The sequence below is a fragment of the Trichosurus vulpecula genome, chromosome 1 (assembly GCF_011100635.1).
Source record: "Trichosurus vulpecula isolate mTriVul1 chromosome 1, mTriVul1.pri, whole genome shotgun sequence".
NCBI lineage: Eukaryota > Metazoa > Chordata > Mammalia > Diprotodontia > Phalangeridae > Trichosurus > Trichosurus vulpecula.
Genome location: NC_050573.1, coordinates 80,191,686 through 80,203,964, shown reverse-complemented (window position 1 = coordinate 80,203,964; position 12,279 = coordinate 80,191,686). Strand labels below are relative to the sequence as shown.

Below are 12,279 nucleotides of genomic sequence, written 5' to 3'. Positions count from 1 at the left end.
CTTTGACCTAGGAATACCACTACTAGGTCTGTATCCTGAAGGAGATAAAAAACAAAAAGGAAAAGGACCTAAATGTACAAAAAATATTTATAGCTGCTCTTTTCTAGGGGCAAAGAATTAGAAATTGAGGGGGATACCCTTCAATTGGGGAATGATTGAACAAGTTGTGGTATGTGATTATGATGGAATACTATTGTGCTATAAGAAATGATCATCAGGATGCTCTCAGAAAAAAAAACCTGGAAAGATTTGCATTGACTGATGCAAAGTATGTACTATGTATAAAGTAACAACAATATTGTAAGGTGATCAGCTATAAATGACTTAGCTATTCTCAGCAATATAATAATCTAAGACAGCTCTGAAGGACTCATGATGAAAAATGCTATCCATCTCCAGAGAAAGAACTGATGGTGTCTGAATACAGATTGAAGCACGCTTTTTCTTTATTTTTCTTGAGTTGTTTTTTGTCTATGTTTTCTTTTACAACATGACTATTACGAATATGTTTTGCATGACCACGCATGTATAATCTATATCAAATTGCTTACGATCTCAATGCAGGGGGATGGGGAGGGAGAGAATTTGGAACTCAAAGTTTTAAAAACAAATATTAAAATTGTTTTTACATGTAACTGGGGAAAAATAAAATACTAAATAAAAAATTTAAAAAATAAGGCATGTGGATGTGAGAGAAGGATGGGAGTAAAGAAAGTCTAGGATAGGATGATGGAGACTCAGGGAAGGGAACTAAATCCTCTTCATTAGGATAATGGAAAGGCAGAGTCACAAAATCTGTTGCTGTTGCTGCTTCTTATACATGTCAACTTGATGCATTCAGGCTCATACTTTCTGTATAAAAACAAGAAAACAAAAAAAGTTCAGTTGGTTTCAGTAAGGTCATGGGTCAAGTCTTGATCGTACCTGTAAGCTTTATACAAACTAAACCTCTATACAAGTTCAATCCTAACCACAATGCAAACTTCCTCTCCAAAGAATTCTTTTGTCACATGAATAACATGCCTGGAGCGGAGAAGAAAGCCAAAAATATACTAGCTAGATAGAAATATAGGACAGGGCAGGTGAGGCTCAGTGGGCCAAGAACAAAGTAATATGTTTGGAGAAGAGTGCTCGGCTCTGAGCAGTCAGTGTGGTGAAGACAGGGAACTGGCAATCACTAGACAAATTAACCCAGTGGCCATTCACCTCCTGTTTTTGTTTCTGACTTTCTGGATTTTGATACAATACTCCCACAGATGTACCTTCCCTCTTCCCCCTTGCCCTACTTTTCAGCTCCCTTTTGTGTGTTGTCGAAGCATCTTTCTTTTTGTTTGAATTTGTATCCCCATCACTCAGTACAATGAGAATTTAATAAATGCTTGTTCCTGCCTGCATGCTGCTAGGTGCTGGGTGTGTTGGTAACCAAAAATGGGCTCCTTAACACTTAGTCAACAAGTGCCCTTGAATAGTTTGGCTTTTTCCCCTGAACTAACTGAATGCTGTTTGCATGTTGGATTGGAGTAAGCTTGTTGGCCCCTTCACCTTGCTTCCCTTGCTTAAGCAGAATGAAAGAACCTGTGCTTTCCTGGTCAACCCCTTCACCTTGCTTAAGCAGATTGAAAGAACCTGTGCTTTCCCCCGGTGTACCTTACACCTCCACAGAAGCTGCTAGCTGGATGGTTAAAAGCAGCTTCCGTTGGAGCCAGAGGCTGCTACAGCTACAGCCGAAGCTGAAGCAGGAGCTGCCGGTAGCAGAGCTGACCCATGTGAAGATTGAGGAGTGCTGAACAAGGACTTGAGGCCAGTGGGTAATCTTTTTACCACAGAGGGGAAGCATGTGTATGATTTTGCTTTATACTATCATGCTTCTCTGTGGCCTCCTGGTTACTCTTGTGAGGCGGATTTATTGGGCCTGGAAGCTTTTGATCAAAATATCAAAATGGGGATGCTGGTTTGTGGGTTGGTTACTGTGGAGCCTAAATATATGCTTTGATTCTTCTGCCTCCTACTTTAAGAATTTCTTATATCCTGTGGTTCCAAACCTTTCAGACATATTTATGATTCTCTTTGAAATTATAAACTCTGCCCTCATATTACACTGGGCTCTATAAAAATAGGGTTTGGGACAGACTCAGAGATAACCCCTGACCCTCCTGGTCTGGTTGTCAGCCCTGGCCATTCATAAGAGGATATAGCCAGAAAACGAAGGTAATGTGAGCCAGGAGATAGTGAACATCAAATGAGGAGACTAAAAGAATCAGGCTCCTTCAGTCAATCTGGGAAGCCACAGCCTTAGACTTAAATGAGGAAAGTGAAAGGGGGAACATGAACATGTTAAGCTGGGCAGTAAGGAAGAGGTAAAGGACTGATAAGCAGAAATCCCATGTCACAGCAGCAGTGAACACATAGAGCTCACTACCTCAAATGTAGCCCTAATTGGGAATAGAAAGAGATTCAAAAATCATTTAGAGAAAGTACAGGAATGCAAATCCATAGTGGGTCACTAGGGTCACATGAAGCCATAGCCTTGTTCCTTCTTCTTGACATCTATTATTATACATGGCTAAGGCTGTTGTATTGTGTTTTTGGGGCATGGTAAAATTGTGAGGGACTTTATCATTAATTAATCTGTGATGGAGAGCATCCCAATGAGCAGTCTTCTATAGTGGCCTGGGGGTGGTAGAGAACATTTTGCCTCTGAAGACATTAGGTCTGAATTTGAATCCTGCTTTTCATATTTACCACCTTGTGACCTTGGGTAAGTCACTTAACATCCCTAGGTTTCAGTTTCCTCAGCTATAAAATGGAGGGGGGGGGTCAGACTAGATGGTCTCTGAGTCCCTTCTGGCTCTAAATCTATTATGCTGTGATCCTATGACCTCTCTGGTATTTTGGTAGAGGGGGAGAAGAAGAAAAAATAAGTATTGCAGGTGGGTAAGATATTAAAGATAACATTTAAAGATGTGCAAAGTACTACAAAAATGTCATTTCATTCATGTCATATAACATTCCTATAATGGAATGATAATACTGAAGGCATTACCATGGTCATTTTAGGGATGAAGAAATTGAGGTTCAGACAACAAATGTCAGAGACAAAATCTGAACCCAGGTCTTCCAGACTTGAAGTCTAGCACTCTGTCCATCAATTCATGTATCCTCTCAGGGATTAGGTATAGCAACTCAGGGAGATCAAAAAGCTCAAGGACCAGTTTGGAGAACCAGAAGGTCGGGAGCTCAGTATGAAGCTTGAGCTTGAATTAGGAACAGAGATCATCACGGTGTTGACAATAGGTAAAGGAATTCCCAGGCCAAGGGCAGAGAATTCCAAGGGCAGAGTTCCCTTTGAGGTACTTCTAGAAGTGGGCTGACATCCTTAGCAGACCTCTGGCTTTGGGAAATCCCCTTAAGTGGTACAAAGTAGAAGGAGCATAGGTGGAAGGACTAGGGCTCTTGGGGTATTGGAAATCTCCTTGACTACTTCCTTTTTCTGAAAATTTGACTGTTTAAAAATGTCCCTGACTTTCTAGGGCCAAGGAGTAAGACTGAGGTGGAGACAGGGGCTCAGAATTACTTACCTGTATGTTGTCCAGATCGATTTCGAGCAGAGTTCGCTAGAAGGGGCCAAAGCATGAGAAGATAGCAGTGAAAATGGATGAGAAAAAGATGTCAAAGTGGAGAGCTATGGGGAGACCTCAGGCTAGGGATCATCTTAGGTCTACCTGCCCAAGGCAATGGGAGAGTTTTGGTATGGGGTCAGGTAATATCGCATTAAATCCCAGATGTCTGTACTGTAAAGTCTAAAATATGGCTGTGCTTGGTGGGTGGGGCAAGGGAGGAGATAGAAAAGAGACCATATTGAATTCTTAGATTCTTGAATCTGCTGAAGAATGAGGGAAGCTGAAGAGGTCCAGTCTCGCCAGGACCTGAACTCTGAGGCCAATTGGGTCTTTGGTACTACGTCTAAGGGCCAGTTGGAGGGAAGGAGGCTTGGCCAGATTTCTGTGTGGCCTTTCCTCAGGGAGTCTGAACCCCAAGCCATCCCCAGGTTGATGCTAGTTACCTCTTGCCCTGCGCTTGCCATGGAAATCAACAGCCACAAATAGGAGTGTTGGCAGTAGAGGAAGGAATGTCAACAGTGCCAAATATACCTGGTCCTTCTGAACCCACTCATCCAGGTCTTCCATGCCTGAAAATCATACCAAGCACTCAGGCCTCCTACATCCCCTATGAGAGCATTCACCTCCCTCATCCACCCATAGTGCCAATCATGACAAAGGTTCCTCTTCCCCTCCTCCCCAATTAGAGCAAAGCCCCACCCCAGAGCCTCACACCAATGTCACCATTCCAATGTCCTTCTCAACATATACACAGACCTAGCAATAGCATTCAGGGGCATAAGCACTCCCTCTTCTTCCCAGGATATTTAGGGTGAGGAGTCCGAGCTCTGCCCTTGCCCCTTCTGCCTGACCCAGGTCTGGTGAGCCACAGAGGGACAGACATCCTCCAACGTCCAATGAGCATCCAGTAGGGTCTTACCTCTACAGCCAGACATATCCACGATGTAGTAAATAAGGAAACTCATCAGCAAACACCAAAAAACTGCCAGGATCACCACTCCCGCCTTATGAGTCCAACTGACTAGGAAATTCTCTGAAACACATTGGCCCAGAACCCCTCAGTGGACTCCTTGCCAGAGCTCCTAACCATCCCATCCCACTGCCTTACTCCAGGAGGGGGGACCATTAAATTCAGCATGTCCTGGATGTCCCCTTCCCTAGGCCTGGGACACTCACTGACTCATTGAGTCAGCTTACAGAGCTAATTGATTGCCTCCTCTTCAGAGATTTCCTCCTGGAGTCTCTGAACAAGTCTGAAGGCCACAGTCTCTATTGCCTGGAAGCAAAACTTCAGAATGTTTGAGGTAAAGAACATGAGGGTTCATATCTCTTCCTAGTCTCTTCTCATTTTTCTCCAAGCTGAACTCTGGGCTTCCTTCGTCTTACCCCAGATCTTCATTTTGAAGCCTCATTCCAATTCTGGAATTCATACATTGAAAGTAGCTTTCCCCCTTTGTAGCCTCTCCTTCTGCTTGGATTGTTCTTCCCAGGCCCTCCATTTAAGGAGGGTGCCCAGAGTCCAGAAGAGTCTCATTCTTCTCCAGGCTGTTTTCTGGATTTTCTCTGGTCATGCCCCTGCACAAGGTGCCTCTGTCCCAGCCCCCTTTTCATCTTTCTTTTATGAGCTGTCTTCCCTGATTAGACTATAAGCTCCTAGAGGGCAGGGACTGCCTTTCTTTCTACTTATAGTTGTATCCCCAGGGCTTAGTACCATACCTATAGTAAGCACTTAATAAATGCTACTCACGTAGCATACAGTAAGCACTTAAATGCTACTTGACTGGCTAACTGCCCTGCCCCCTTCCTTCCCAATAGGGACTTACCTCTGAACTGGTAGGTTTTCCAGCTGTAGTAAAAGAGGATGCTGAGCTGCCCCAATGCCAGGATGCCAATCACACTCCACCAGACAGGATAGGACTCAAATAGGGTTGGTGGTTCTGGAATACAAACTCAACCTTAGGCTTTGTGGAGTTGGGACCTCCCTCAAGCAGGCTTTCCCGGAATTCATCTTTTTTTTTTCCTCTTCTCTTTATCAAAGAGAACAGTCTCCTTTCTATTGCAACAATCACGAGTATCAATGATAGCAGAATGAGATCAGTAGGTAATGCATGGGCTGCAGGTACAACAGGGGGCCAGCCAATTAGAACCCAGTCCTAGGGGTCTGGTAGTGTGCTCTGTCCTCATAGTGAGAGATGCAGTCAATGGAGCTTTGGTGCATGTGTGAATTGAAAGGTTAAGTCCAGAATGTCTTTAATGGGTGAATAATGTCTATAAAAAGTGAAAATTCACCTTTATAATGGATTTATTGATTCTCTCTTTCCTGACAACACCATTTATAAAGTGGGCCTTCCTTTTCTTGTCCTAAACTTACCCAGTTCAAGTTTCAAAGGCAGCCTCCTCATTCTGGTAATTGGTGAATAGGTCTTATCAACTAACCAACATGCATTTATTAAATGCTTACTATATGCCATAGGGGTCAGCTAGGTGGCACAATAGATAGAGTTCTGAACCTGGATTCAGGCAGACTGCTCTTCCTGAGCTCGAATCTGGCCTCAGGCACTTATTAGCTATGTAACTCTGGGCAAGTCACTTGACCCTGTTTGTCTCAGCTTTCTCATCTGTCAAACGAGCTGGAGCAGAAAATGGCAAACGACTCCAGTATCTTTGCCAAAATTAAACAAACAAAAAACAATGGAGTAACAAAGTCAGACATGACTGAAAAAAGACTGAACAACAATGTACCATAGAGACACAGAAAAAGCAAAGATCAATTCCTGTCTTCAAGAGGCTTACATTCTAATAGGTCTGAAAATATGAATATAACAAGGTTTACATGAGATCTGTACAAAATAGATTGAGGATAATCTTCGAGGAGAAGGCACTAGCAGATGATAATACTAGCTAGCATTTCTATTTGTAAAGTACTTTTCATGGGTTATCTCCTTTGATCTTCATAACAACCCTGGGGGTTAGGCGTTGTTATCATCCCCATCTTGCAGAGGAGGAAACGTGGGCTACAAAAGGTTAAGTGACTTGCCCAGGGCCACCCTGAAAGCAAGTGTCTAAGCCAGGATTTGAGCTGGGGCCTTCCTGATACCAAGTCCAGTACTCTAGTCACAACACCATTTAACTGCCTTTCAAAGAGTTGGACTTAGTCCAAGTTGAAGATTTATCCAATTCAATAAGCATTTATTTAATCACCTATGTATCACAAGTTGGGGAATTTGGGGAACACACAGGATCCAGGAGGGCTGATGTTGCCCAGATATCAATTAGAAGGGTAAGGGAGGATAGGGCAGTGAGGATCCAGAATTGCTGACCTGCTTGGTAGGCAGATTATGGGAAGGACTCAGAATCCACTTGACCCAGAGGTAGGGCTCTCTCAAGTCACCTCTCAAGTCTAGAAGCCAGAGAGCTTCCAGGATTTGCCATAGATAGGCCCGAGGGTAGGGAATGCCATGAGATGAGTCAGTCATGCTCACCTGTGACCAGACATTAGTTGTCACAGGACAGGCAATCAATGTATATTTGAGTTAAATTTCCTCTGGAAAACTCCCCAACATTGTGTCAGCTAGACTTATAGAAAAAGGAACTTTTCCATGCTAGAGCCACAGTGGAAAAGGAGTGAAAGGCAAGAGCCCAGAGGCCAAAGGCAAGCTGAGGGCCATCTGGATCAATCCCAAGGAACTCATACCCTAGGAAGCAGATGGAATTCATTGAGGTCTAGGGCCCAGGGCTCGATGCTGCACACCCCCAACAGCTCAAAAGGAAAATACACCATCACCACCCAAATGCCCTCAAATAGGTCCTTTAATTGGAGGAGCTAATAACAGACGGGACCCTACTTGTAAAGGGAAAAAGTATGGACACCAGATTGGGATGGGAATAGAACATGGAACAGCGAATGAGCAAAGGCTCTTTATGGGGGAAGGAGATATGATATTTTTGTAAGAGAAGCTTGGAGGAAGGGAAGAACTTGCTGTCAAAAGTAAGAATCACTGAACTGGACCAGTCAGCCAGTCCTGCTAAGGTATAGACATATCACATCCTCCATGAAATGCTTCCCTTCCTTGAAGCCTTTTGTGATCTGCCCAGATGAAATTGATCACTCCTTCAAAAGTATTTTTGTGCAGGAAGGAGGTCCCTTGTAACCATTTGTTCTTGAATAGAATGAGTAGGCATGCCATGCTTTTTCCAGATGCATTGAAACAAATCTCAGGAAAACAAACCTCAGTTCGGGGCCTTACCTATGACCTTCAGCTCCACTGATGCTTTTGCTGATTGTGACATATCAGAAAAAGAACATATATACTCTCCTGCATCTGAAGGTTTCACATTCCATATCTTCAGTGTGACATTCCCCACAGTGATGGCATCTTTCACCAGCTCTGTCCTCCCTTGGTAATTAGGCGACTGCTCGTCCGAAGGTTCCTCTCCCTTTTCATAGCGATATACTGTATCCTGGGATTTGGACCAGAGCACTAGCATATTCTGGGCATTCTGAGGAGGTGACAGGTGACATGATAATGCTGCTTCTCCTCCCACTGAAGTCTGGACAGGTGCTGTAGGTCCAAACACTAAGAAGTCATCTGTTCAGCAAGCCATAAAGAAGAGACATGGAGTCAGAGAGGAGCACCGAAAGGGGTACGAGCACAGAAAAGAGTTGGACTCCAGGACACAGATGGAGCAAGAGAACAGAGTCCAAAACCCCTGGGTGGAGCCAGAGGGAAAGAAGGAGAGAGCTCAGGGAATGACAGGGACAGGATGATGAGGACACTGAGAAAGTATTGGGTAGGAGAGAAGGGACTGGCTGTGGAGACGGAGATAAGTTCCTCCAATAAGGGAGGGATGGCTTGGTTTGTAAAGAGAGAAGAGACCAGATTCTCCCCAGGCTTAGCTTAGGATCTTATGCAAGGCCCTGGGAGACAGAAGAAAGCAAAAAGTCATACCTGAGGCCTGAGTGGGTATGTCGAGGAGGAGGAAGGAGACAAGGAATTTGAAGAGAGTCCCTGAGTGATTGATGGTCTCCATCACACCTGAGAGAAAAGGACACAAGAGAGTCAGTAATATCTCTCCCAATCTTCCCCTTTTTTCTATCCACATGGCAACCCTCTAGACCAAGTCCTCATCACCTGTCATCTGGACTATTGCAATAGCCTCCTAGTTGGTCTCCTGGCCTTAAGTCTCCCACCTCTCCAATGCATCCTCCAGACAGCTGGGAGGTTTGTTATCCTAAAAGCACAAGTCCGATCACATCACTTCCCTGATCAATAGATTCTAGAAGCTCCCTACTGCCTCTGGGATAAAATACAAGCTCCTTCATGGTTTGGCTCCCAACCAAGTTTTCAGATTAATTACACATTACTCTCTTCATATGCTCTGTGTCTCAGCCAAACAGGCTGTTTCTCCTAGACAACATTCTTTCTTCTAACCTCATGCCTTTGTGCAAGCTCTTGCTTGTGTCTGGAATATACTCCGTTCTGCCTCCCACCTCTTAGAATTCCTTGAAGGCTTGCATCAGCTGATGCCTCCTCACACATGAGGCATACCCTTATCCCTGTGTATCCTAATTTCCTCCCCACACTACCACTGCACCACGATTATTTTATTTATACAATATTTTGTACTTATTTATCCGTCTCCTCCTAATAGACTATAGGATTCTTGAAGGCAGCAACATTTCCATTTGTCTTTCTATCCCCCAGGTCTAGCAGTGACTGGCACCAGGTAGGTGCTTAATAAATGCTCGTTGAATGATTGAAAGGGGGAGTCAGTTGAATGGTAATGGGGGCGGGGCTTCAAATGTCATGCAGAGTAAGAACTAAGGCAAAGTGACCAGAGATTTTCATCAGGTTGTCAATGTGGTGGAGAATTGGGGTGGGAACAGACTTTTTTTCCCCTCAGGCTTAACACCTGCAGCATTCTGCCAGGGTAGGTTCTCCTAAGCCCTGTCACTTACTCGCCCCCTCCACTGCCTTCCACTTAACCCAGCTGCATGGCATTTGGATGTCTAAGAAGGTTAGTAATCAGAAGGGCTGCCCTTATATTTAACTCATGTGGATTGGGAATGAGGGGAAAAATTAAGGACTAGCAGCAGTTAGGATTCTCTAGGACTTACTAAATTACTTAACCTGGGGTTCATGGATCCCTTAAGGGGAGCCCGGAATATATTTTAGGAGGTTCATGAACTTGGAAGGGAAAAATTACACCTTTATGTCAATATAATTGGTTTTTTTCATAATCCTACGCATTTTATTTTATGAATTTAAGGATACTGTTCTGTAAAGGGGTCCATTCGTATCACCAAGCTGTCAAAGAGGTCCAGGACCTAAAAAAAATGTTAAGAGCCCTTGTTCTATGGATGGGTTGCTCCCTCTTCTACTAGGACTATATCTGAGGTAGGGAGGAAGGAAGGAGAAGCATTTCCCAACTGGAATTGGCCAGTTGAGTCCCCAGCGGAGCAGCTACTACTACTCATAGATTATTGTTTGTCCTTCATTCTGGATCTATATCTTGCCACTGGACCCAGATGGCTCCAGAAAAGAGAGTGAGGCTGGTGACTGCACAGCCCTGCCTCACTTGTAAATCAAGACACCACCTTCCTGATGCCATTGGTCCTCTTCAAGAACAAACAACAACAACAATAAAAACAACAATCGGAGGTAGACTGTTCTCTGTAACCACCTGCCCTCCCCAAATGAATTTGCTAGTTTTGAGTCTGGTGTCAGGATTTCGGTAAGAGCACTGATCTGGTGTGATTCCTGGGAAGGTGAAGAAAGTGATGTCAGGAAATGACTTCTGCTTCTGGGATAAAACAGAAAGGACTTCAAGTGGGACAACTAACCTTTTGTTCCTCTTGAAATGTAAATGAATTGATCTGGAATCTATAAGTAGAAGCTACACCCAACTGGAGCATAAAATGGAAAAAACACCTCCTCCTCCTCCTTCTCTTCCCAACCTCACACACTGGACCCAGCCTTGGAATACAATCACTTAGCAACAACCTTCTCCTTTACTGAGGACCATAGCACCTGATTATGTCATCCTGTCCAGAACCATATTGTTGTCTTCTGCCAACTACCATTCTCTCTCAGAATCACAGAATCTCTGGACAAGAATTCCCTCTGCAAACTTACCTAACAAATGGGTCAGCTTTCACTTAGATATCTCCAGGGACAATGAACCCAGTGTTTCCCAAGGCAGCTCACAACATTTTTGAAGAGCTATGACTGTTAGGAAGTTTCTTCCTTCCACACATGGAACCTAAATATGTCCCTCTATAATTTCTCCATAATTATGTTTCTTCTTCGAAAACTGACTATTCCTGACTATTCCTTTGACCATTAATCCGGTGAGGGAAATAGTTCTTACTCTTACAAACTGGTATCAATTCCTCATTGATTTTATTATCAAACTTTTGTCAAAAGTGCTTATCACCAAGATTTTGTTCTTAATCTGTTTCTCTCCTTTTTATTCTGGAAGCATTTCCTTATTTACACAAACATCCTTTGCTTTTATATAATCAAATTAATCTACTTTTTCCCCTACGGTTATTTTATTTGTTATACAACCAAAAAGGTTCCACTGTTCCACAACTATGATAGAACACATGGGAAAATTTCTAATGTTCTCTGATCTCATAGAATTCATTTAAATCTACTGAATGGCTAGGTACAACAAAAGAAACGGTTAAGGAAAAGTTAGAGAAGAATGAAAGGAAGGGAAGAAAGGAATAGGGAAAGAAGGAAGGAAAAAAGGAAAAGGAAAGGCAAGAAGTAAGGAAGGAAAAAGGAAAGGAAAGAAAGAAGGAAGGAGGTAAAGAAGGAAGGAAAGAAGGAAGGAAGGAAGGAAGGCACTTGTTAACACTTACTTATCAAGCATTTACTAAGGCGCTGTGCCAAGGGATGGGCATGATCAGGAGGCCAATGATTAGGGGAAAAAGAAAGGGGTTGGACAGGACTGTTTCTGAAGATAAGAAGAAAGAAATGAGTCAGGGACAGAGCCAAGACTCCCTGGGAGACCAAATGGGACTTCCTTCACAGTTCTCTGAGCACAAGGAGACTTCAACTGAAAGACCTTTTGAGATGTCTTGTAAATGCAAGTTTACCTTTGATATAGGGGTATTTTTGCCCATTTCCCTGAACATACAATGCTGATGAGCAACATATATAAATTTCTTAAAGGTCTCTGCCCTAATTATTTCACCACCTGACTTGCCATCTTCTCCTCTACCACACCCCTCCTTGGTGACTTTGATGTTTAAGTTGACAACCCCTTGGTTCTCAGTTCATCAACTCAACATGCACAGAATTTGTCTCCTCTCTACCCCATTTATCCACAGGGGTGGTCATGGTCTCAGCATTACCTGAAATTACTCTACCTCCAACTCCATGAACTCTGAAATTCTCCCATCTGATTGTAATACCCTGTCCTCTTACTTTCCTTGCTTCCTCATGGACTTAGTATTCATCCTCAACATGCCCTATGATACATCAATGCTTCCATATTCTCCTAGTCTGTGACCCTTGTTTTGATCTTACTTCCCTTCATTCACACTCTTAACTCTAAGGTTAATCAGCTCGAAATCATTTGGAATCATCCCTACCCCTGAGTTCTCCCCAAACATACACATCCTTGTCGTTCTAATATTCATTCTTCT

At 43.4% G+C, this 12,279-nt stretch overlaps 1 protein-coding gene across 2 annotated transcripts in view; it reads right to left on the bottom strand.

Annotated features, from left to right (window-relative positions):
• Positions 1 to 423: 423 nt before the first annotated feature.
• LOC118852772 (myelin-oligodendrocyte glycoprotein-like) overlaps positions 424 to 12,279 on the bottom strand; it is a 16,792-nt gene continuing 4,936 nt past the window's right edge. For both annotated transcript variants that reach the window (XM_036762467.1, XM_036762475.1), the window contains 7 exons: positions 8,570 to 8,656; positions 7,868 to 8,209; positions 5,444 to 5,557; positions 4,540 to 4,653; positions 4,064 to 4,189; positions 3,579 to 3,614; positions 424 to 852 (listed from right to left, as the gene is read on the bottom strand). In XM_036762467.1, the coding sequence (XP_036618362.1) occupies positions 824 to 852; positions 3,579 to 3,614; positions 4,064 to 4,189; positions 4,540 to 4,653; positions 5,444 to 5,557; positions 7,868 to 8,209; positions 8,570 to 8,651 (843 nt within the window). In that variant the 5' untranslated portion in view covers positions 8,652 to 8,656 and the 3' untranslated portion in view covers positions 424 to 823. The remainder of the gene's footprint in view (positions 853 to 3,578; positions 3,615 to 4,063; positions 4,190 to 4,539; positions 4,654 to 5,443; positions 5,558 to 7,867; positions 8,210 to 8,569; positions 8,657 to 12,279) is intronic.